General features: G+C 38.6%; 1 protein-coding gene across 1 annotated transcript in view; it reads left to right on the top strand.

The window, feature by feature from the left end:
* MAP3K1 (mitogen-activated protein kinase kinase kinase 1) overlaps positions 1 to 26,412 on the top strand; it is a 90,497-nt gene that overhangs the window by 41,561 nt on the left and 22,524 nt on the right. Inside the window, exons 2-6 of the mRNA XM_067569188.1 lie at positions 18,208 to 18,358; positions 19,641 to 19,844; positions 21,834 to 22,034; positions 22,962 to 23,078; positions 23,688 to 23,836. Of these exons, the coding sequence (XP_067425289.1) occupies positions 18,208 to 18,358; positions 19,641 to 19,844; positions 21,834 to 22,034; positions 22,962 to 23,078; positions 23,688 to 23,836 (822 nt within the window). The remainder of the gene's footprint in view (positions 1 to 18,207; positions 18,359 to 19,640; positions 19,845 to 21,833; positions 22,035 to 22,961; positions 23,079 to 23,687; positions 23,837 to 26,412) is intronic.

The following is a 26,412-nucleotide window of genomic DNA, read 5'->3' as shown; positions in this document are numbered from 1 at the left end:
TATCAGTAGTAGTAAAAATTAGTAATGCCTTAATAAAAAAAAATTCTGGTAGAATGAAGCCATCTATTTAGCCACAGAACAGGCGCAGTATATATGCAAGCTTCTCTACCAGTGTTTCTCAAATCTGTTCTACAGGAACAACTTCTAAGGATTTTCTTCCAATAAATGTGAGCATGTTCTTGATGTATATTTACTAATTTGGCAGGTAATCCAGTTTTGGGAATATTAATCATTTTCATTTCTAAATTAACAGAGATGGTTATTTTATATTATATTTGTGGGCTAGGGCTTTGCCCCGTCCAATTATCCTTCTAAGATACAGAAAACATACTAGCCTGATTATCAAGATATTTAATACCCTTTATTATAATTTGGGGCAAATGCTCATTCTGAATGTATATACATTTTAGATCTACTACTCAAGAGCCCATCACTTTAAATTATATTTTATTTGCTGAGTGGAAGAATTTAGTCCTAGTCACCTTTTAAACTTTTGAAAGTAGAGTTCTTTGGAATTTTGTCTTTGTTCTTCTGTACATTTTTGCCTTTTTTGCCATAATTTCCCTGCTCTATTTTCCTCATTTACAAAGCTCTTATCTTCTGTGTTTCTCCATGCCTTTCCCCTTTCTAGTCCCTCTCCATAACTCACGGTTTCCTTTTTCGTCTTGTAAGTCAATTGAATATGACATTGTTAAATTCAATTACTGTGCTCATGTCCAACAGTGGCATTTTTACAAGCTTGAATCTCTTAGAAAAAGAGTAATTCTATTAGAATTATGAATTAGAATTCACTATATTGAGTCACATAAAGCATAGGAAAAGTCACCTTCTGCAAGGCTACTGGAAAAGTCTACATTAGACTTGGAAGAACACTTTGAGTACCGATGAACCTGTTGAAAATTCTGCAAGGAAAGAGGGTTAGTTGGTAGGATCTCAGATTAATTACTGAAACCTATTACTATTATTTATTTGTATTATAATAGTGCCCCAGCTGATTTGGGGCTCCACCATGCTAGGTGCTATACAAACACCTGGTCCCTATGCTGGAGGGCTTAAATACTGCAGTGATGGGAGGCATAATTTGGATTTTGTTCCTGTCTCTACCAGAAGCTTATTGTCACCTTGGGCAAGTCACTTAACCTTTCCATACTCCATCCTTATAAAAGAGAAGTAACTTTTTTTACTACCAATCATAAAGGGAATTGAGGCCTTAATTCATCAGTGATTGTAAAGTTCTTTGCAGTCTTTGGATGGAAGGATAAGGAATCCAGTGAAAAGCTTGGGAATCCTAAAAGGCACCACAGTTAGGTATAGATTACAATTGCTTTCAAGAAAAATGCAGTGACAAGAAGAAGCCAAGTCATTTAAGGGGGACTGCTCAAAGGTGGGAGTCTGAATTTAAAAAAAAAAAGGGGGGGGGGGTTAATGCAAATCAGTAAACCAAGAAATGTTTTTTGCAATATTTTTGCAGAGCTTCTTCAGACATAGCTTTTCCTGTAATCCTTGTTGAACTCTCTGAGAAGAATCTGTAGGTAAAGATGCCCTTATTTACTATTAGTGCAGCTTTAGTAATTATTGAGACTCCTCACTTTTGTGTTTGACACGTACTGTGACTTTTCCAGGAGCTTGAATTTGGTAGAACATGCTGTGTCTCAATAGATAAGAAAGGAAAATTATTCTGCCTACTTAATTTGTCTAGGCTCTTCTCAAAAGAAAAACTGCCATCCAACATGACCAATGGCTTTAATTGTCCACAGTGTGCCATCAAATACTGTAGAAATTAATCTGTTTAATACACATTGCATTCCAGCTGCTTCTGAGCAGTATGCTTTGGTGATAACTAAATATAAACAAGCTATTGTTTTATGTATGTTAGATTGGTGGGTGGGTGTGCATGTGTGTGTTCGTATGTGTGTGTTTTCTAAACTGGCATAGTTTACCAGATAAATGTACATTTATTTGGACCTTTTATGGGTAGATGGCTATTACTGGTAAATTGTCACATTTCCTGGGTACTTGTTAAAGATAAAGGAGAATAGACAAGCTCTAAGATCCCAGGATCCCTGGAGGGAATGAATACTGAAACTGACTGCAAGGCCTTTTGTTATCAAATTCTATTTACATGGAATTTGCTGTCTGCCACTCTTAAGATCATTGGAGTTGCAAAGCTGGAGCTTTAGTAAAGTGGAATTTCTTTGGTATTCTGCTCAGATATTTCTCTTGTATTAGTTTGTTGGTTTTGCAATTTATTTTAGATTATTTTTGAAAATACTAATTATGATTCTTTCCCACCAAAACCTCCTTTCAAAAGAGAATGTTAATGGGTTTTCACTCTCTATCAAAATAATGAATTAGATGTTGTATCAAGTGGCCATATCCCAAAGTACATTGTATCTGAGGAGTATACTGCAGGGGCAGTACACACATTGCATACTGGAAATTGTAAAGTGCAGAAAAGCATAAACGGGATAGGCACACGACAAAGTATACCTTTATTTCATGGACAGGGACACATTGACAGAACAAGGAGCAATGGTCTCAAGTTGCAGGGGGAGAGGTCTAGGTTGGACATTAGGAAAAAGTTTTTTACAAGGAGGGTGGTGAAGCACTGGAATGGGTTACCTAAGGAGGTGGTGGAATCTCCATCTTTAGAGGTTTTTAAGCTGCGGCTTGACAAAACCCTTCCTGGGATGATTTAGCTGAGGTTAGTCCTGCTCTGAGCAGGGGGTTGGACCAGATGACCTCCTGAGGTCCCTTCCAACTCTGATTCTATGATTCAGGAGATGCAAGAGAAATCATACCCTGAATCAGTGAGTAGTCTATATGCTTAACAGACTCTGATCCATCCCCATGTTCTGTTCTAGTTGGAATTTTTTAAGAACTATTTTGATTTTAGGTTGCCTCACTAAAGATTCATTCTTTTATCAGGCAGTATTTTGGGGCTATTTGCTTTCTCAACATGCTCTGGATAAAATTAGTTCTCTGAGTTAGTTAGGAGTCCACCTATCAGCTGAAACCATAATTATCAGTTTAGTCTTGCACTCTTGAAATTCTTGAAGGCATACACCTTTTTCTGGCCTTTCTCTTCAGAGTGTATCATCTTACACTATCTCTTCTCCCCCCCCCCCCCCCCCCCCCCCCCCCCTCTCCCCCCAACCTCTCCCAGTTCCACCACCAACAACAAAAAATCAGCTTTCACTGTTAGCCCAGAAACTGAGCTATTTTACTGTGTCTCCAACATGTATCCAGATTAAATTTACTCAGCCCCAGCTTGCTTTGTTGAATGGAGTATAGCTTTTGCAGAATAGATTCTTTGTTTCACTGGATGTCTTTTGTGTTGTGTACGGCCCTGAGCACACTTTCTCTATTTAACAAATAATGGAGGTCTGTATTCTTGGAAATGAAGATCCTAAATTCTACTCTTGATGGAGGAGCATGGGGTTTAGCTGGCAGTTGCTTGTGCCTGTGGCTTCATTTTGATAGCATACTGTAGGTAAGATGCAGGCTTCATTAATAGTGGAGCATGCACTATCAATGGAGCATCTACAATCCTAGCCCCACCACAAGTTTGTGCCCACAGTAAGGGGCTCTAGAGGGCTGTCTCTACCCCCTTAACTACAGTAGAACCTCAGAGTCACGAACACCTCAGGAATGGGGGTTGTTCGTATCACTGAACAGATGTTATGGTTATTTTTTCAAAAGTTTATATCTGAACATTAACTGAATACAGCTTTGAAACACTACAATGCAGAAGAAAAATTCTGCTTTCCCTTTATTTTTTTTTTTGTAGTTTACATTTAACACACTACTGTACTGTATTTACTTTTATTTTCTTTTTCTCTGTGGCTGTCTCATTGTGTACTTCTGGATCCAAATGAGGTGTGTGGTTGACTGGTCAGTTTGTAACTCTGGTTTTCGTAATTCTGAGATTCTACTGCAGATGTTTGCGCCGCAAAAGGCTTTTTTATATCCATGCGCTGGAAAGCTTTTGATTCTTAAGGCACTGATCCCATATAGACTTACACACACACTTAACTTCATGCCTGTGAGTAGTCCCATTGGCTCATAGGGCATAAAATTAAGTATGTGCATAAGTCTTTAAGGAATAGGGCTGAATTTAGCAGCTCTCTGCTGCTCTAACTTTAGAAACTATGAAGTCTAGCAGAGTATTCTGTTTTAGCAAGATTCAGAAAGCTACTTTTGAAGGCAAGGTACATAAATGTGCATGTACACAAGCAACTTGTTTGTTTAATGTAGCTTTTAATTAAACTCACATCTCTACAAATCAGACTGACACCCATTCCCAATATACATTCAACTTGTGCATTAATCTTGAGCTTCTTGTTTTCCTCTTGTCATAATAACCCTGCGCTGTGCTTGTCAAATAAAGCATTAATTTAAAAATCTGCATCTCAGATAATGAAACACCCCAGACAATATATGTAAATAATAAAGTAACAAATCCTATTGTTTGTACAATGCCTAGTGCAATAAAGAAAAATCTCCACTTTACTCTGTAGACACTTGCCATGCAAAAATGAATGATCTCTTCAAAATATTAAAAGAAAATAGTTCTGTTTCATTACTGTCTTTCTGTAATGGGTGATTTGCGTAACTTAAAACAATCCACATAGCTTTAAAGATTTCTAATTTGTTTTGAAAAGAGTAAGTCCAGTGCTCCCTTTTCACTACATGCCACTTACTTAATAATAAATCATTGACTTCCAAGCTTTTATACTATATTACATTTCCTTGATAGAAATAACATTTTTACAAGCCTTTGTGTTTTTGCATGTACTCTTTGTGTATGGTTTGTTTCTAAGAATGTCTCATAGGGGGGAGGACTTAAAATTCTCACCACTGGAATGTTCTGAGTACATTTATTCTGCCAATAATTCTTTATTTAACAATTCCAAATGGCGTTCTAAACTGACTTCCCCATTGTAACTTCTTCAGTACTGCAAATTACAATAATTTAATGGACCACAACATTGCATGGGCATAACACTTCTTTGAGTACTTGCTCATATCCACTTCATTGTAAGTGCGTGCACACCCCATGCACAGTTACCGGAAAACTTTTCCCCTTAGCAGATCCCATAGGGCTGGCTTCGGCACCCCCTGGAGTCCCACGCGCATGGCACAGTATGTATGAGGCACTGCCGGCCCTACGCCCCCTCAGTTACTTCTTTCCACCACTGATGGTTACTGGAACTGTGTTCTTGCTGCTTCAGCGAGTGCCACTTAGCTGTAGCCTTTTGTTTTAAAAGTACTTGTTAAGTAGTTTTCTAGATAGTTGTTAGTTACTGTTGTAGTAGTAGACAAGGTAGTTCTGTTAGGGACCTTCACTCATTGTCAGGGTATGCCCCAATCTCCGGGCTTTAAGCCTTGTAAATCCTGAGAGACGGCCTTCCTGATTAGCAACCCCCACGAAGACTGTTTAAAGTGCCTTGGGGAGTCTCATTGGAAGGACAAGTGTTGCATCTGCAAGGCATTCAGACCGAGGTCTCAAAAGGACTGAGATATCTGTCTGAAGGCCTTGTTAATGGAGGTGGCCCTGAGACCGGCGTCGGAGCCGTCCCGCTTCCTTTTGGCACCAAGCACCGGGTCCGTGCAGAGTGCTCCGCTGGCACGGACTCCATCATAGCACTGGGCTTCCTCTTCACTACAGAGCACCAGTACCAGAGGAGCCCAGACAGCCCAAAGCGTCACTCACGATCGCCAGCACCAAGGGCAGCGGTATCGATTAGTTGACGCAGGTCCCGCCCGGTATCGAGCAGATGCTCCCTGTCTGGAGCCTGGTACCGTTCTCGGTCACTGGCACCGATGAGTTCGCCCATGCATGGGTGGCGCAGAACCTGGTCTCCGGCATCGTGGCACTCACCCAGGGAAGAACCCCGCCGACCGCAGGCTTCGGTACCAAGAGGCTCCCAGTTGCCCAGACGCTGCTCCTGCTTCTCTTCTTACCGTGGGCAGTTGTCCTCCACTGAGTTGGTCCAGGCAGCGATGCTGCCGGTTACTGGAATCGTACTCCTCCTCCCTGAGATGTCGGGCAAGGGAGCGCCGGGATAGGAGGCGCAGTACTCCTACTCTCGGTACTGTGAGATGGGGAGATGGTCAAGCTCCGGGCGATGCTGGTCACCAGCAGGAGGGTCCGGCGATTCCAGAGGGGGAAAGGACCCAGTGACTCCCCCTTGTCCAGCCTCCCCAACCTGAGGGGCAGGGTTAAGGTCCCTGCCCGGCCCCTTCAGGATGGCCTCTGGGCCAATGGCCACCCCAGTGGCAGTACTGGAACCCCTGGGTGGTACAGGTGACCCCAAGACCCTACTCCCGTGTCGCCAACCAACAAGCATCATTAGGGAGGTATAAATATAACTTGTGGGACTCCCTCAAGTGTTTTGGGCAGGCCATACCTCCGGATCAGGCCCAAGACTTCTCCACAGTTTTAGAGGAGGGCAGGACAGTGGCCAGAGCAGCCTTATAGGCCGCCTCAGATTCAGCCAACTCAGCAGCAAAGGCAATGGCCTCTGGCATCTCCATGCACCGTTGCTCGTGGCTCCAGTCGTCCAGTCTCTCCCAGAAGGTGCAGTAGTCCATACAGGACCTACCATTCGACAGGGCTGCACTCTTCTTGGAGCAGACGGATGCGAAGCTCCATGGGCTTTTAAGGACTCATGGGCAACTCTGCGTTGGTTGGGTCAGTACACATCACAAGCTTCCACGAGGCAGTTTCAGCCCCAGCAGAGCCAGCAACAGCAGCAGCCCAGGTTCCCGGCACAACACTTCGGGACCTACAAGGAGGAGACAGAGAGGAACGTTAGGCAGCACAGGCAGGGCCTGCTTTCTTCCTCGACTGCGCAGCCGCCTACCTCCCGTGGCGCTCATTTTGATAGTGCACATGAGGACAGTATTCCAGTCTCGCACCTGGATCCTGCATCCCCACCTTTCCTAAACTGTTTCGCTCCTTTCTTTCTGGCCTGGGCCCATATAACTTCGGATGGCTGGGTCCTGGGCACCATTGGAATGGGCTTATACCCTCCAATTTTCCTCTCCTCCTCCCCGCTCTGTCCCTGTCCCTCTTCAGGGACCCCTCTCACGAGCAACTCCTCTTGCAAGAGGTGTGCAATATTCTCATACTGGGAGCTGTAGAGGAGCTCCCACTGGATATGAGATGATGAGGTTTCTACTCCCGATATTTCCTCATCCTGAAGGCCAAAGGAGGACTCAGACCCATCCTGGACCTGCGGGACCTAAACAGGTACATCAGAAGGCAAAAATTCCACATGGTTTCCCTGGCCTCTGTTATCCCCTCCCTGGATCCAGGAGACTGGTATGCTTCCCTCGATTTGAAGGATACATATTTTCACATATCAATCTTTCCGGGTCACAGAAGGTTCCTCAGGTTCGTGGTGGGGGGTTCCCACAACCAGTTGACAGCTCTCCTGTTTGGCCTATCATCAGCCCCGAGGGTGTTCACAAAGTGCATGGCAGTGGTGGTTGAGTATCTCAGGTGTCAAGGGGTACAGATCTACCCGTATCTGGACAACTGGTTAATCAAAGGCAGGTCAAGGGCTCAGGCCCAAGCCAGTCTGGACCTCGTGCAAGTCACCTGTCACAGGCTGGGCCTGCTAGTAAATGAGCAGAAGTCTACTCTGGTGCCTGTGCAAAGGATCGAGTTTATTGGGGCAGTCCTTGACTTGACGCAGGCCAGAGCTTTCCTGCCACAGGCCTGGAACCTCCGGGCCTTCCCCCTTACAATGGCACAAGTCTTCCTACAGCTACTGGGCCACATGGCAGTGTGCACCTATGTGCTCCGCCATGCCCGCCTGAAGCTCAGACCGCTTCAGATATGGCTGGCCTTGGCTTACACCCCGAGCAGGCACTCCATGGACAGGGTTGTCACGGTGCCCTCACAGATCCTAGCCTCCCTAGAGTGATGGTTAGACCCCCGAACAGTGATGGTGGAAATACCCTTTGCAGACAGAGGCCCCACAATGACTCTAATATCATATGCTTCGGACCTGGGGTGGGGAGTGCACATCAGCACCGGTCACAGTATCTAGGGGACCTGGTTGGACAAGGGGCTCCACATAAATGTCAGGGAGCTCCGAGCATTTGGCTAGCATACACAGTGTTCCTTCCCTCTTGAAGGGCAGGGTGATTCAGGTCCTAATGGACAACACTGCCGCAATGTATTATATCAACAGACAGGGTGGGGCTCGTTCCTCAGACCTCTATCTGGAGGCGGTGGGTCTCTGGAATCTGGCAATAGGTAAGAATCTGGCACAATAAGAAGTGGCCGCTTACCTCCCTGGTGTGAAAAATGCCATAGCAGGCCGACTCAGCAGGTCCTTTGTACCTTCTCATGAGTGGTCTCTCCACCTGTCAGTCGCCGACATGATCTTCTGGAGGTGGAGATTTCCCCAAGTGGATGTCTTCGCCTCCAAGGTCAACAAGAAGTGCAGCTAGTTCTTCTTTCGAGGGCGGGATGAGGCGGCCACGGCAGACGCCTTCCTCATTCTCTGATCGAGAGAGCTGCTGTACACCTTCCCTCCGATTCCGTGAATACACAAGGTCCTATTAAAGATCAAGAAAGACAAGGCAAGGGTCATTCTTATTGCATCCGCGTGGCCCACGCAGCACTGGTTCATGACGCTCCTGGAGCTGTCAGTTGCCCTCCCCTGGAGCTACCAATTTTTCAGAATATGAGTGAAGTTGTTTTATAAAATGAGTTTATCGGTATATTTAAGTATTTTCTTTTTGTAAAGATATATTAGAAAATGCATGAAGTTATGGGCTTAACTATATTTTCTTGCTTCATTAATATATAACAACTTTTAAAAATATTTATTTTGTAGCTCAAGACTTGGTTAAAGCTAGTTAGCTCTTGGAGAACTGTAGGTACAAAAGATAAGAGTTGAATAAGATGCAATATGTCATAATGCCTGTATAAATCCATGGTGTGCCAACACCTTGAATACTGCATGCAGTTCTGGTCACTCCATCTCAAAAAAGATATATTAGAATCGGAAAAGATACAGAGATGGGCAACATAAATCATGAGGAGTATGGAATAGCTTCCATATGAGGAGAGATTAAAAATACTAGGACTTTTCGTCTTGGAAAAGAGAAAACTGAGGGGATATGATAGAGGTCTATCAAATCTTGATTAGCGAGGAGAAAATTAATAACCAAGTGTTATTTATTCCTTCACATAACACAAGAGCCAAGGGGTCACACAATGAAATTAATAGACAGCAGGTTAAAACTAACATGAGGAAGTACTTCACACAGTCAACTTGTGGAACTTGTTGCCAGAAGATGTTGTGAAGGCCAGAAGTATAACAAGGGTCAAAAAAGAATTAGAGAAGTTCATGGATGAAAGGTCTGTCAATGGCTATTAGCCAAGATTGTCAGGGATGCAACCCCATAGTCTGAGTGTTCCTTGCCTCTGTTTGACAGATGCTGGGAGTGGACGATGGGATGGATCACTCAATGATTGCCTGTTCTGTTCATTTCCTCTGAAGCATCTGGCATTGGCCTGTCAGAGAATAGGATACTGGGCTAGATGGATGACCATTGGTCTGACCCAGTATGGCTCTTCTTATGTCATCTGCACAGAGGGGTATATTTTTTCTGTGGTTTCAATTTTGGGTCCTGTAACATTCATATTAGTTCCCCCCCCTCCCCAGCTAACAGTTCTATTGTTTAAACAAATAGAATGATGACACTACACATCCATATCTTATTCCCTGTTTAGTGGCATTATTTCTGTGAGGGAGTCATTTATATAATCTCAGCTCTTGTATATACGCGCTTGATGTTTAAATTTGTATTTATCTTTCTCTCTTGATACTTGTGTAAGAAAATAATGTATACTGTCAATATTATTTTTAAAAGTTAGTAACCAAAAATAGCCTCTCAACCCAGTCGAAGGCCTTCAGTGAATTGAGATAAGGCAGGTTCTAGTTTCTTAGATCAGGCATAGTGGATTCAGTTGTATATGTCCTTGGTTATCTGAAGGTTACCTTCCAGTAATAAACGTATTGAATCTTTGTGTGAATTATTTGTTTAGCTTCTTGTTGCCAATATTTTAGCATAATTTTTTATATCTAGATAAGAACATAAGAGTGGCCATACTGGGTCAGACCAATGGTCCATCTAGACCAGTATCCTGTCTTCTGTCAGTGGCCAATGCCAGATGCTTCAAAAGGAATGAACAGAAAAGGACATCCAGTGATTTATCCCCTGTTGTCCTCCTTGCATCTGGCAGTCAGAGGCTTAGGGACACACAGAGCATGAGATTGTGTCCCTGACCATCTTGGCAATAGCCATTGATGGACTTATTCTATCCTCCATGAACTTATCTAGTTCTCTTTTGAACCCAGTTGTAGTTTTGGTCTTCACAATGTCCCCTAGGAATGAGTTTCACAGGTTGAATGTGCACTGTGTGAAAAAGTACTTCCTTTTGTTCGTTTTAAATCTGCTGCCTATTCATTTCATTCTGTGACCCCTGGTTCTTGCATTATGTGAAAAGGTAAATAACATTTCCCTAATCACCTTCTCCATACCACTCATTTTATAGATATCTATCATATTCCCCCCCTTCGTTGTCTCTTTTCCAAGATGCATGATGATTAGTCAATAGGATCTACAATCATCTATGACTTTAAATTCTTCTGTATCGGTAGATTGTTGTTTACTCTCTATGAGACTACTCTTGTCTAGAATTTCAGTACTCTCCTTAATAAAGAAACAAGCTGTTTCCTAAAATTTTTAAAGAATTGGGTTGTATAGACAGAGAATACTGGGCTTTTCCCAAACTTCACCTGTTAATAGCCCTCTGAATCTGTGCCCTGATATTCAGTTCTGTCAGAATATGATAGTTTTACTTTTTTTAAAAACACTGTTGTATCTGCTTCATATAATTTGCATATTGTGATGCATATAAATTGGTATAGCAGTCCTGAAAGGCAGATTAAATAGATTTAGGATCTGTTACTGTATTCCTTTTAATTATGTGATTATTTGCTTTCTATTTTAAGGTGATAAGCCCATTTCATCAGCTTTTTTGCAAGCACCTTCTTGCAGTATAATTCAGTACAATATTTATTATTCTGCTTATTCAGGAGTACTCTTCTTAAATAGCTACATGAATTAGATCCAAATTTCAAATTTTGGTGCCTAAAGTAGTTCAGAATAAGTCATTCAGAATGAGTAGTGCAACATTTATTTAGGTGCCTAATGTTAGGCATCCAGCTTTGAAGATTTTGGTCTTAGCTTCTGTTTCTGGAACAACAAGGATCTCTTTCTCATTCACTACCTCCTTATAGAGTTTTAATACATTTTATTATGATTCCACTTGTGCACTTAGAGCTTCTGTTCTGAATATTTCATTCTTTTTTATAGCCAAATGTCTCTTCTGACAAGTGCACCATTAGCATATCAAACTTCCATAGGTGTGTTTGATTGTAGTTCTCGTCAAGGGTAGATGATTGTTTGGGGAGAGAAGGCAGAAAATCTTTACAGTTGTCTCTCACAGGATTAAGTGCTCCCCAGATACAGCATAAGCATTATCAGTGTAGAGAAGACACTAGATCTAGGTTAAAGATGGCTGGTTTTAAGGACAAATAATTGGCAATCCTTCTTTCTTCCATATTTTCATTCCATCTGGGCAGGCTAGTTTCCTTTTTTAAAAAAACCCTGGTGTAGTAATAAAGAATAATATTTTAGATGCAAAAGAGAAAAAGTATTGAAAGTATTACTGAAATGTTAGTGACCAGAAGGTAGGATCTAAAGAATAGATTGTTTACCTCTAAGGATCCCACAGGTCAAACATGCTAACTTTCTTGAGGTAGACAGATAAATGTGAACAGAAGTTACTAGGACAGTTACTAATTAGATTTTTTTCCCCCTTACAACTAGGTATTTATGGATATAGCTGGGAGAGCCTTTCTTTTACTAGTGAATTTGCTCTTACCTCTTTTCAGAAGTTACAGGGCTTTTTTCCAGTAGTTTTTCCACTACTAATGGGAAAAGTCATTTCACCACTATGCCAGATAAAACTATTTGACTGAAGAAGCTAGTAAAATACCTTGTTTTCTTTCTTAATAGTTTGCAGTTGTTGAGAGATGTAGACAAATGGATTAGAGCTGCCCCTGGGCTTATGTAAACTGTCAATTTGCTCTTCGGAACAAAAATAGTAATTTACTACTAGAAAATCATATTAAGTACATTAAACTTTCAAATAATAAAATTTGGTTGGGACTGCTTACGTACCATTTAAAATAGACAACATTATTTTGTTAAATAGAAATAATGTAGTTTATGTACTCCATTTTTGTTAACATTGTATTGAAGGTTAATACTTCACCTAAAAAACCAGGAGTTACAAAGCAATACAAAATAGACACATCGTAACAAATCTTCAAACTTTTTAAAGAATTAGAAAAATAATATAACAAAAATTACTATCTGCATTGCATAATATATTATATGAAACTTGTCTTGAACACAGACTTAATATAGTGCACTGGTCTTATTGAACTTTACATATTGTAGGTAAATGAAAGTTATTCACAAAACAGATCAAAATTGGTAGTGCAGTGCTACTACTAGGTGAGTGAGGAGGCAGTCATATGAAAAGCAATAGTTTTCACACAGCTATGGACACTGCCTGTGTTTCACTGTTATGAACACTAATTCACAACCCTAGTTTTTAGGAAGCTTCTACGGAATCTTTCACTTAATTACTATATGAGGAGCTGGCAGCACCCTCTATATTTAGGTTGCTTAAAACTTTCCATAATAAAAGATTCTTGTAATCTTTTTGAGAAGCTCTGCTATCTGCAGTGTTGCAGAAGGCTTTTGAAATTCATCAGGGAGAAAGCCTTGGGGCTAGGGACATGCCTTTTGCTTGCTCCATGAAATTCCACTCAGGTTTGGCTGCACTATAGAAAGTTGAAAATCAACACTTCTCAGTTTTGGTTTGCAGTTCTCATAATAATTTTGGCAGCAAGCCAAAATTCTAAACAGCCAGTATTCTGAAGAGCCAAGTCTCCTGCTGTCAGTGCAACAGGAGCAGCAGAATAATGCTACCTGGCATTTCAGGGAGCAGAGGTAACCCAGCTCCTGCCACAGCAACTGTAGTAGGGTGGGGGAAATGTCAGGCTCACTCTGTCCAGGCCACATCCAGTACAGGTCACTTAGGATAAGTCTACACTGCAATTAAATGCGGGGGCGGGAGGGGGCTTGTCAGCTGACTTGGGCTCTCAGGGCTCCTGCTTAGGGCCTGTAAAATTGCATTGTAGGTATTTGGGCTTGGTCTGGAACCTGGGCTCTGAGATCCTCCCCTCTCACAGGGTCCCAGAGCTTAGGCTCAAGCCCAGGCCTAAATGTGCTGCAATTTTACAGCCCTGTAGCCTGAACCCTGCAAGCCCAAGTCAGCTGATATGGGCCAGCTAGGGGAGCTTAATTGCAATGTAGATCTGCCCTTAGTCTCTCAGTGCCTGATGATGCATTATGTGGGGGTTGTTACAATTGCATATAATACAATTTATTTTTACCTTTAAAATAAATTTAGGAAATTACATGTAAAAATTTTGCTAAAAAAATAAGTTATTTAGGTTGTAGGTCATGCTCTTGAAAGCTGTTACCTGCCCATGCAACTCTATTTCTTCCCTCTTGTGTATATGCATTGTGTTATCGTGTAATTATGTGATCATACTATTTTTCCAGAGGACTCCTGCTACAATCATTGCACAGGATGGATGGGACTCAAGGAATGAATTAGGGCAGTGTAGTAAATGAGGCTGTTGTTTTTAGGAATCCTGCCTCTCCTGCTATAGAAGTTAGAAGGTGTAGAGAATGAGATGGACAGCGTGTTTCAGGAAGAGAAAATACTCTGGTGTTTAAGGCAGGAAAACTTAGTTCTATCTGTGCATCTGCCACAGGCTTCCTGTGTGATGCCGAGCAAGTCATTTAAACACAAATGTTGGCAGGTGGCCAATGAATGTCTGTTCCTCAGTTCTGTATACCCAGCTTGAGTCCCTGGGGTCTGATTTGCAGAAGTGCTGAGCGCTCACAACTGCAACTGAAGTGAGTAGGAGCTATGGATGCTCAACACTTTTGGCAGTAAAGCAGTGTCATCTGAAGGAATGAAAGTCATGAGAGTCACTGATTCACTGTGCAGTCTCAGCCAAGTTTTTGTCTCCATTAGCCCATCTGTAAAATGGGGATAATACTTTTTGATTTGGAACATAATCTGTGCATGTGTGAGATGCACAGATACTATGATTGCACTGGCAACCTTTGTTCTGGCCTTTCATGTTTTTCCAGTGCTAGATTTTGCAACCTAAATTAATATTTTAATATAAACGTTTGTACATAATTTACTTGCATAGCACTGTATTTTTATAGTGCTGAAGTGTTAACTAATTTCTAACTCCATGTGCAGATAGGGAACAGCTAACCTCGCAGACAAAGGAATGTGTAAGCCTTTTTCCCTCTGAGGTTCTGCCATCTGCATTAAGTATAAATCTGAATTTAGTTTGTGACTTGAATACATGACCACCTGATGCAGTGGAAAGAATGAGCTCTAATGACAGATTATAAAATTGTTTGTTTGTGTAATGAATAGATGCATAGTTTAATAATTTGACATTCATCAGGTGGTGTTGGTGGTGAGGTTATCCAGGAACAGCAACTGGAAATTAATTTCCATTTTGTTTTTTTGACATTTGATATTTAATTTTAGAATATATTCTGATATTTGAATCTCAAACACCTAATATAAGAAGTAGGTCCAGTAGTAATTCATGCCATTGTAGTAGGTGGTCATTAAATGTGTATCAGAAATAATTCTTCCTAATTATCTATGAACTTCCAAATATTAAGAAATTTCCCAAGCTTATATTTGTATCTTTCATAATATGAATACTTAATGTAGTAGTCCTAGAAATGACCTGTGACAAAAGTGTGGCTTTTAGAAGTATATTTGGTTAAACGTGAACTGAAATATAAATCGTATTTACATTATCAAAAATATTACTGATTATTATATCCAGTTGGCAATATTGCAGTAGTTTTTATTTGCAGAGATCCAAGTTAAAATTCTGCGAGGTGCTGAGTACTCTCCATTTGCTCTAGCAAAGCACTTAAGTACATCTTCAGTTGGAAGTATTGCCATGCTTGTTTGTGCCTAAGTGATTTTCTGGGTCACGGTCAGAGTCTTTAGCACCTTGCAGGATCTGACCCTTGATCATTTGTTGAAGTGGTGCAGTGCACAAAATTCATCAAATGCTATTTTTCTTGTTCTGAGGATTTTAAAGTGGAGTGATATAGGGGCCATTCCTGACTCAAAATTGCCCTTGCCCATTTTAGTCAGTGGGTGTCTTGCCTTAGTTATGAACTTGAAGATCAGGCCCCACTGTAGATAAACTCCATTTATAAAGTACATTGCAAGACACGAGGGTATTCCATGCATATATGGGCGGGGGCGGAGGGGGAGGAGGGAAGCAGGGGGATTGTCTTAAATACTCAGTACAAGAATTCTTAATAATTCACTTAAGTAATCCACTTCACTTAAAACTATACTTTGAGTTTAATGAAATAAAATATCTTTTTTTCCAAAACAGTGTTATATGGTAATACATGATACGTACCCTATTGCAGAACTTATCTTAGATTGCTAGAGAGAACACTTTCGGTCTCAGCTGGTCTAGCTTACCTGCATTTAAAAAAACAACAGTTCTTTGTAAGTAAGAGTATATTGGTGTTACTGTCAGATGAGACAACAAGATAGCTGCTTCTGCTTTTTAGAGAACAAGTACAGATTGTGAAGTCTTCACTGTTGTATTACATTGTTCATGAAGTCAAATCCATGGGCCTCTAAGTCTTTTTATAATCATTTGGGAAGTTAATCATAGTTATATGAACAAATGAAATAGTATGCTTCATTCTTTTATTGCTAGTATAGTGTTTTCTGTCTTGTATACAAAGTAGTCATGCATTTGAAATGGCTGGTATCATGGAATTACAGCTGCTGTGTATTTTAGATGTTTAAATTTTTTAAAATACATAAGGCAAATTTTCACCTAGATTTTTTTTTTTTTGTGGCTGTACCATTAACATGGGTCCATTGTTGTCTTGGGTGCTTTGGCTGAATAAGGAAGGAAAATAAAACAAGGCCCTATATAAGCTGGGGAGAGTAATTTTGTATCTTCTTGTGTAGATCAGTGCAGTGTTTTTAAAATGCTGTTCCATAAAAGACTCTAGAACATAAGCAATGCAAAAGGTTGAACCACTGTATTAAGAAAACATTGACAATTAAAATAATATATTTAGCATTATATGAATATTCTATTTTTCGGTTTGTTTAAATATGTATATATACGACCTCCTTAATAGTTCAGAATGGGCTTGACTTTTTTCAGAGGTTAAAATGGTTGCTTATTCGGATGAAATTTTTGTTGAGGTTAGAAATTTAGGAATAATCAGACACTTTCAGTAAGGCACCTAAAATCAAACTCATATTAGCAGTATGTTTAGAGGATGTTACTTGAAAGAAAAGAAAATATTTTGTTTGCTGGTGTCCATCTGTGTATGACACTTCTGCACTGAACAGGAAAAAGATATTTCCTGTCTTTAGAGATTTTGTTTCCTTTGTCTCTATACTGAGAGCAAAAAATGTCTTGTAACATTGATCAATGCTGTTTTGGACCAACAAAAACGTTTGATCAAAATATTTTTTTCTCATTCTTTACAGTGACTTTATAACCCTTAAATATGGATTGCTACAAAGAGGAACATTTTAAATATTTTATCACAGGAAAGATAATCTATGTATTGCAGATTGTCTCATAGTAATACTACTTAGAAAAAATAATGTTAGACAATGTATAGTAGTCAAGTTCTAGGTCAGGGCTTGATAAATTTGTTTTGGAGCTAGGAGCCAGCCCAAAAATTAAGGAGCCAGAGAATCCGGGCTCAGCGGAGGGGTGCCCTGGCAGTGGCCGCTCTCCCCTCCCAGCCCCGCCCCTTTCCGCCTCTCTCCCACAACGTGATCCCAGCGGTGGGGCGCTCTGGATGGAGTGCAGCAGCCGCAGCGGCAGCCACTCCCCCCAGAGAAATACTAGGTGCCAGACTTAAATTTCTAGGCGCCGTGGTGACCTGGCGCCCGGGATTTGTCAAGCCCCGTTCTTGGTGCATAACTAAGATAAACATTTCAAAAGGTTAAGATGGGATTAGGTTTAAGTGGAAGATTTGCTTTTTGAAAAAATATATTTTATTTTATTTTAAATGAACTAACTGCTAGAAGATGGCAAGGGATCATGTGTTGTGGGTAGGAATGTGGTTTTCTTGGTGATTTAGCAGATAGCTCAATAAAATCAGGTAATCCTCCAGACTGTTTTCATGTGTACTTCAGTATCTGAGTATTTTTGTTGTTGCCTACAATCACAGGCCTTTGCTGTAGGTCAAAATCATATAAACCAGATGGATTACATGTTCATTTTGCAGATATGAGCTGGCTACATATTTTGTTAGAATGATAGCTGACTAGGCATGCTTTTGAGTCAACCATAGTTCAGAAAGCAGCTCTTAACTACATTATTCTTACTTCTATGACTTCCCTTTCTAGTTTAAACAAATTAAGTGTTTTAAATTGCTTTCTCGAAGCTTTTCTTTACACAAATGACTTGTGGAGAGGCATGACATATTTTATACTAAAGCTTCCTCTCTTTCTAAATCTTCTACACTATTCATGTTATAAATTGTCTTAAAATACATGAGACACTCACTGCAAGCTTTCATGTGTCTATAGGTATATGAGCAACCTTAAACTTCTGAACTTTTTATGGGAGGTCGTGGAGGCAGGGGATTGGTTGATGTGGGGTTTTTGTTTTGGTTCAAATTAGTATTTCATAAAGAAGACTTCCTTATTGGATGTCTAATACTCAAACTAGTACACATTTCAAGTAAATATGCCTCAAAGCAGTTATGCTCCAAATAGCAGGATAGCAGATTGTTCACAGTAATGCTTAAGTTGCTTGCTCCAGTCAGTTGGAATTAATGTTTTGGTAATTATTTGTAAGGAGAGAGAGAGAGAGAGAGAGAAATTTATGATGGCACAAGGTTTAAGAATGCCACAGTGTTACGCCTTTAATTTTAATTAGACAGTCACATTTATGATTTTTTTCTTTACTTTAGTCGTGACGTGGAGAATAAAGAAACCCTCAGGGGGTTGCAGAAAATGGATGACCGCCCAGAAGAGCGCATGATCAGGGAGAAACTCAAGGCAACATGTATGCCAGCCTGGAAGCATGAGTGGCTGGAAAGGAGAAGCAGGAGAGGCCCTGTGGTAAGTAGTATTTAAGAAAGGGTTATAATAATTTGACTTTTTAATGGTAATATAAAATTATGAAAAGTGCCACGATGGTTTAATAAATATTTGTTCTTAGCACCCCACTAGCCTGTATCTTAGTTATGATTGCTGACACTTAGTTATGATCTCTTTGTTCATTTTTATGAGCTGTTTGTAGAATAGTTGCTAATTCTGTATAGTTTACAGGTCTGCAATTTGTTTGGCGCTTAGAAAGTCAAATAGCTCAACTGATGTTTTGTTTTAAAATATTATTGTGACAACACTGCCCTCTGTCGACATCTAAAGTAGCTGTGTCTACAGAGTACATTTTTAATCCTTTTTCTCAGTCGACCCCGCCCCCCCAAATTTGTTAATGTTCCTATATTTGAAAAAATGCACCTTCTTAAATCTCTCGTGTATTAATCCCCCATTTATCTAGCATGTATGATTGTCACCGGAAAAACAACCTTCCATGATAAATTATTGAGGGAAGGCAAAATGCAAGGAGTTCATTTTGCTCTTGTTCTGCTAGATGGCTTGTGATTTGTTTTGTCCTAGTGACATTGAAAGATGGATGCAAAAGAGCAAGGTCAGAAGCATAATAATTTACAATAAAAAACGTGGTCATTTCTTCTTGACTTCAGATTTCTAAATAAATAGTTTCAGCTATGACCTGGAAGAACTAAAGGTTGCAAATAAATCAAGTCGTGCAGAAACTATTAACATGATAGACGTGAATGAATGTTAATTTTGGACATACGATTGATAAGAAAAACAGAATAGGAATTAATCTTATTATGTAATAACACACATGCATTTGAAATGCCAGTGTAACTCACAAACACTAACCACTAACATAGAATCATAGAAGATTGGGATTGGAAGGGACCTCAGGATGTCATCTAGTCCAACCACCTGCTCAAAGCAAGACCAACCCCAACTAAATCATCCCAGCCAGGGCTTGGTCAAGCTGGGCCTTAAAAACATCACTGGGAAATAACTGACAGATAGAGCCCTGAACAGACGCAAAATTTGTATCCACATCTGATCCACAAACATGCGGATGTGGATATCGTCAGATATAAAGTGGATATCTGCAGATTTGCAGGGCTCTACTGATAGTCTCAGTATCAAGGGAATATATCAGATGCAAACCTAAGAAATATAAACGTGTGTGTGTGTGTTTCCAAAACAGACTTCAAGTTAGTGTGTTCTGTTGCTCTTATTTAGAAGATAATCATTTTAGTAACCACAAACCATGTGACTTCTTTCCTACAAGGTGGTGAAACCAATCCCAGTGAAAGGTGATGGCTCTGAAAGTAACAAACTATCAATAGACCCTCAAGTTGAAGGGCAAAGCAATGCTTCTTCAACTCAGAAAGGAAGACGTAGCCCTTCTCCTAGTAGCTCCTCATCCTCATCCTCTAGAAACGTTAAATCGGAGTCACCAGGTGTCAGAAGGAAAAGGGTATCTCCAGTGCCTGTAAGTTGACAAATGTAATGTAATAATGGGTTTGACTTTGTTTTGATATGTCACTATTTATGGAAGCAGGGTATTGCTATACACACATCAAAATTTGGCACTTACGAACAGCCAACAAAAGCTATCTCTAACTACTAGTTTGGGGGAGAAGATGCATGTTCAAAGGTGTTTCCCACTTGTGATTTTACTTAGGATAATGAAATGTGTGGTGTACCTAACAAATATTACATTCATAGTTGTCAGGAAACTAAATGTGAAGGATGAAATTCCATGCTTGACTTGATCTATTGTCTCTAGTTTTTGTAGCAAGTAAGCCTGTATCGAGATTTTCAAAAATAGGATCTGTTATAGCAGGTGTCATAGGATGGTGTGATTACACATAGTCTTCAAAGTTCTTTTTTTTATCACGGGAGAATATGTCCAGTCTTGGAAAGACAGATGCTTTGTATTAGTTTCCTTATGTAAAGTGCTGGGGGCAGAGAGTTTGCTCTCTTCCTGGATTTTTCAGTGGAGTCCATTCTTGGTGCAGAGTTGCTCCCTGGGAACAAAGTCTTAAGTTTTGGGTTGAGATTTCTGAAAGAAGCAATTGCCTACATGCTGTTTGTGAACACCCCTTTTCCAGAATTGATGTATATGTACAAATAAAACAAGCTATATTTAGAATAAGTATAGAATACTTAGACTCCATTTCACTGATTTCGACTCCACTAGGACAGCAACATGCATAGGCCCCTAGACATGTGCTACCATTTGTTAGAAGAGCAACTATATCTAAAGTTAAGCTCCTGGATCCCAATTTAGGCTCCTAAATAAGTGGCCTGATTTCTAAAATTTTCACTTATTCAGCAGTCTGACTGTAGATTCCCACTTTTGAAAATCTTGGCATGCGGTTGCTACAGAAAACAGCAATATATCAGAGCATGAGGTAGAGTTCATACTGTTTACTTTTCTTTCTCCTGTGATAGATCTGCTGCTCTAGACTTTCAGTTTCCAAGAAGAGCCTCTGCTTCCTTTCTACTGATTGTTAAAAAATATCATGAGTTGTAACTTCCAATGAGAGCAGTGGCACCATGCTAGGAGAGACCAAGATTACAATTAAGACAACCAGTTTTGCCTTTCCTCCATTTGTAGCCAATTGACTTTTTTCCATTAAATGAATTTTCATAATTTCTTGTCACTGGAAATAAAGTTAATTTAAAAGTAAAGTTTAGTCCATGTTAGAATTAATGACTAACAAGAATGGTTCACTTACAACCTTCTACCTCACTCCTTAAAATTCCAGTGGGAGTCCAACCATTCAGTGACAATATTAAGATTTAACATCAGAAAAAGTATTTAAAAAATCTTAATATGTTAGAGAAGTTCAACTGAAGACAGATGCACTTTGATAGTAGATTTGGGTCATTTGTTTTAGAATAACAAAAAATAGTGTCCTGAGTGGGAAATCTGGTTTCATAGTTAAGACAAGAGAAAGGCATTTCATCTTTTATCTGATACCTTCCTTTGACATTTTCTTTTAAACTTTTATTCCTCAGTGGCTAGAATTTTAAAAGTAATATACTTCATAAATGAAAAAATTTCTTCTCACGGAACTGCTATTCATTGTTGCCCTTCACAAGTCTACAATAGTCTCTCGTTTCTAATAACTCAGATAAAATAGTACAATAAAATCAGTGAACAAAATTTCAAGAAAAATAAGTCAGCTGCTGGATTTTTCTTCCTCTGTTAAAAATTCAATAATCTTGTTTAAAACTTCATGTTTTTCTGCATCTGATGTCTGCTGGGTTTGAGCAAGGAAGAAAATAAATTTACATTAATAATCCTTGTAGTCTCTTTGAGGTAGGGACTTTTTTCTCATTTTGTGTTCTGGTCAATGCCGAGAGTATTTTTTAGCATTGTTATTGTTGCTTAACAAACAGCTAATAGTCTTACATAAGAATTTCTTAGTGAAGAGAGAAATAGTTGATATTGAAAATAATTTTGTTGCAGTTTCAAAGTGGAAGAATAACACCACCGCGGCGAGCTCCGTCTCCAGATGGCTTCTCACCATATAGCCCTGAGGAAACAAATCGTCGTGTCAACAAAGTTATGCGAGCTAGATTGTACCTGTTGCAGCAGATAGGACCTAACTCTTTCTTAATTGGAGGAGACAGCCCTGATAACAAGTATAGGGTGTTCATTGGGCCTCAGGTAGGAATTGTCCAGCATGCCTACAATATTTTTTACTTAAAGATTTAGAAAATTGTACAGAATCAAGTTAGATTCAGTTATAAATTCATAAATCTAAGTTAGATATTTAGCTATCCTATGAAATAGCATTTAAAAGATGTATTGTGTACATGATTGTGCCAAATATATTTTAAACATTAGGTGTGTCTGTAGCAAATATTTTTCTTTTAAAATCAATTTAATTTAGTGACAAATCACTGATGATGTGCAAATTTTGTGTTTTACATGTATTTTTCACCCATTCGACATTCCCTCAGTGGATGTGATATTAATTTCTAGCAAGTATTTTGACTGAAATTTTGCCATTTTCTATTTTCCCCCAACTTCTACTGCAAGGAGGCACTTTTAATTTCTTATATCTGTCTTATGGTCTCCACTTCCTGGATATATATTATATGCTGTCTACTGGTAGCACACAGTAATATTAATACCCACTATGGAGTCTTCTCCAAATAGACCCTCTTAATGCTGGTGTGACTGCTCAGTAGAGAACAAGTGGACTTGCATGTTCTTGGAACAGGGTGCAAAGGCCTATAATTGGCAGAAGAAAAATTTTTGATTGCCTTCATGCTGTTGATATGAGGCTCAGGTGCAGAAGGTCCTTTGATATGAACGGTAGCTATTGCCTCTGAAAGGAAAAGTGTCAGGAGAAAAGTAGCATTTGTTGTTTCCCATTTATATCTTTCTTGATGAAGAATAGAAGCATAAGTCACATTTCAGAAGTTTATTTTCCCTCTTCATAGTGACCGTATATGAAATTTCACTCCACATTCATTCATGGTCTTGTATTTTCAATGTCTGGGCAAAGTACTAGACAGTATAGGTGCTTAAAGGAAGAATGTGCACATGTAATATATCAAGCCCTAAACCTGCTGTATTTCTTTGTAGACGTGCAGTTGTGGGCGTGGAACATTTTGTATTCATTTGCTGTTTGTCATGCTTCGGGTGTTCCAGTTAGAACCCTCAGACCCAATGCTTTGGAGGAAGACCTTAAAGAATTTTGAGGTAATGTATTCCTGATGTATTTAATGGTAGATGTGAGTACACACATAATTACAGCATTTGTAGGGCAAGTTTTTAAAACTGCTGAAGACTGTACCAAGTTTTAAAGGGGTAGAGTTACAAGTTTTTAATTTAGCTAGTGTTTCTGAGTGCTAGCTTCAAGAACTATGTAAATATTAGAAAAATATTTTTTGCAATTAAAAGGAACAACTGAAAGGTAGAAATCTTTGGTTCAGTAAATACACTATAAAACTTTCTTTTCCACTTAATTTAAATTGATATTTTCATCAGCATCTATTGTGTATAATCTATCTATTGTCTCAATAGTTAATTATTAAGCTGAGCAAGTGTCTGCCAGACAATCTTTGTACATAGTACATAAAAATGTAGCTGATGATTTTTATGTAAATTAGTTTACTTGCAGCCCATCTTATTATCAAGACAGTACTGAAATTCCTGCTGTTGCTACTGCAAGTACAATTTAATAATAATGTGTTATAAACATGTGGGCAAATATATTTCATTATCAATATTGAAATCTCAAGAACATCTCTTTATATGTGGGATCTTTATAGCATAAATGCTACTGTCACTGTCTTTTCCCAATATTAGGTTGAGAGTTTGTTCCAGAAATATCACAGTAGGCGTAGCTCAAGGATCAAAGCTCCATCTCGTAACACCATCCAGAAGTTTGTCTCACGCATGTCAAATTCTCATACATTGTCATCATCTAGTACTTCTACCTCTAGTTCAGAAAACAGGTTAGTACTTTTCTAAAAGAATTAAAAAGCTTTATTCTCTAGCATTTCCCTCCCTAATTTTGGAGGCTTAGATACACTTACATTTTATTTTGCCCTATTTAAAGCTGCTTCCATTTTAAGTCACATTAAATGGTTTTGTGTACACAAAAAAATCAGCAATGAAGTTTACATCCGTCATCTTGATGACAACATGGGCATTTTGAATTTACGAGACCTGTTTGATATATGTGCTAGATTTTGGTGTTTTGCAGAGAATCTGTTTTTGTTCCTTTTTCAAAGTGAAAATTAAAAAAAATAAAAAAGTATGCAGTCATTTTTAAGGCTGGAGTACACATTAGTTCCCGAAACTGGTGTGTTTGCGTGTGTGCATGTGTTCATATGCAGCATGCATGTTCACAAATGTAGAAATATCTCCTTTTTTCCTGTGCAAATAATTATGAAAGCAAGCTGTATCACTTAGAAGCAGCAGTCATGTGCTTATGAAAATATACTTACAAGTTCCAGAGAAGCATATTCCATATTTGTTTACATACACACACATACACCTTTGGCCCATTTATGTACATTGAGTAACTAAACTATTTTAAACGAACTTTATTAATTTCATTTTTCAATCTGGCTCATTTTGGCACATACCATGTTAGAAGCATATTTATGATTTTTTCAATACTTAAGCTTAGTAAAGTTGATGATTCTTTGAAAAGCTGTTTCAATTTTTTTTTTTTTTTTTTTTTTACTTTGGTGTTTTTGCTTAATGTTTTCTCTTGCTCAGATCTTGCAAATTTATTAGGGGATAAAATGAATGTTTCATTTTATTAGTTTTATATTCTTAATTTTTTTAATGTTTTCTGTGGATTATATACATTGGTTGAATAAACTAGGGTGGATGCTCAGCAGAGGACACTTAGAAGAAAACCAAAAATGACACTTTCTTCCTTAGCATAAAATGAAACCTTTTGTTAAGAAACAGTCTTGGTACATTAATTTAGACTACAGTGTCCATCTGGCAAAATTAATATATTTAGGCATGTTCTCAGTTTGGGCTTCCAGATCATGAGCAAGGTTTCCTTTTGCCTTTTGTTCATGTATATTTCTAATTGTCAGACTATTTCCTTGTAAATACATATTTATGTATAAACACACAAACCTGTTAAATGCATACTATTGTTTCCCTGAAATTATTCTTCTGACCCATCAATTCCTTTATTTAGTTATGTTTGGGAAAACTTGTTATAGAAATTTCATTCCATTTTAGCATTATAGTGACTATTAGGGTACACTTTAAGAAAACCCACACAGCTGTTGATACAGCAAAATGTATTGCAATAGTTTTATAGTGAAGCCATTCTGGCATGGTATAATAGATATAACATTCACTTTATTTCTATTTCATTAGTGATAAGCTTAAACTATCTTGATATTTCTGTTGTATTTCATTTAAATTTATGGTTTACTATTAATTCTTTAAAGTAAAAAGTTATAATACAGTTATGACCACACTTTGATATTGTAGAATTGAAACTTTTCACTGTAAATTTACATCTGTGGATTTTTCAAATTAAAAAAAAAAACTCATTTAAAAACTTTTGAAGAAATAGAGGTGAATGTGTAAGGCACCCTGAATGCACACACATACAAATATATACAGAAGTTCTATAGTTATAACTTAATTCACTGCTACCAGACAAATGGAGGGTTTTTTTTTTAGGTTACGTAGGTGTATACAATGCCCTAACTGATAAAGTCTCATTTAATAATTATCATTAAAATATATTATATCTTGCACTCATTTGCAAAAAATGCTATGAATGAGCAAATTTCTGCTATTTTCATTATGCTTTCAGTGTAATTTAAGTACAGTCATAAACTTTCTGATGTAGTCTCAGATTATTAGTTTGAAATTATGTTTAATGGTAATAAACAAAATGAAAGCACATCTAAAATTTAACTGATAAAAATTCAGAGTTTTGATCTGAATCTAAATAAGATCGTTCTGATTAGTACATTGTTGCATAGGAGAATGCTATAAATATTTACACCTGCCTGTAGCAGAAATATAGAACATCTATATTTATTTTACATTTGCTTTTTGAATTTTACACATGTTCATTAAATAATATTCAAGACCTGCTATGGTGGTCTGAAGAGCAACTTTTGAACAGATGTCTTGAGTCGTGGATGAAGTGTGACAAAGAAGAAATGTGTTTTGTTCCAATGTATAAGTCATTAACAATTCTTCAGTCATTCCAAGTATTAAATATTGAGTAAACAGCAAAGTAGATTTCTTTAGGCCAAGATTTTCAAAATTGTGTTTACCTAAAGTTATGCTTCTAAGTAAATTTCTAGGTGTCTGGCCTGATTTTCCAGAGTGCCGAGCACCAGGCAGATCCTATTGATTTCAACAGAAACTGCTGAGTGCTCAGCACTTCTGAAAATCATGTCACTCATGGAGGCTCCTAATTCTTGGTCTTAAATTGGTTAAATGCAATATGCTGGTTATAGAGTATTATGACAACTAGCATTGATCATTAATCAATATTTGATTTAATACCTATATTAAATTCTGATCTATGCAA

Source organism: Emydura macquarii, unplaced genomic scaffold (assembly GCF_026122565.2).
Source record: "Emydura macquarii macquarii isolate MOO-44397 ecotype Brisbane River unplaced genomic scaffold, CSIRO-AGI_Emac_v2 contig_2897, whole genome shotgun sequence".
Taxonomy (NCBI): domain Eukaryota; kingdom Metazoa; phylum Chordata; order Testudines; family Chelidae; genus Emydura; species Emydura macquarii.
Note: the sequence above shows the minus strand (reverse complement) of the source record. Positions and strands in the feature narration are given on the sequence as shown.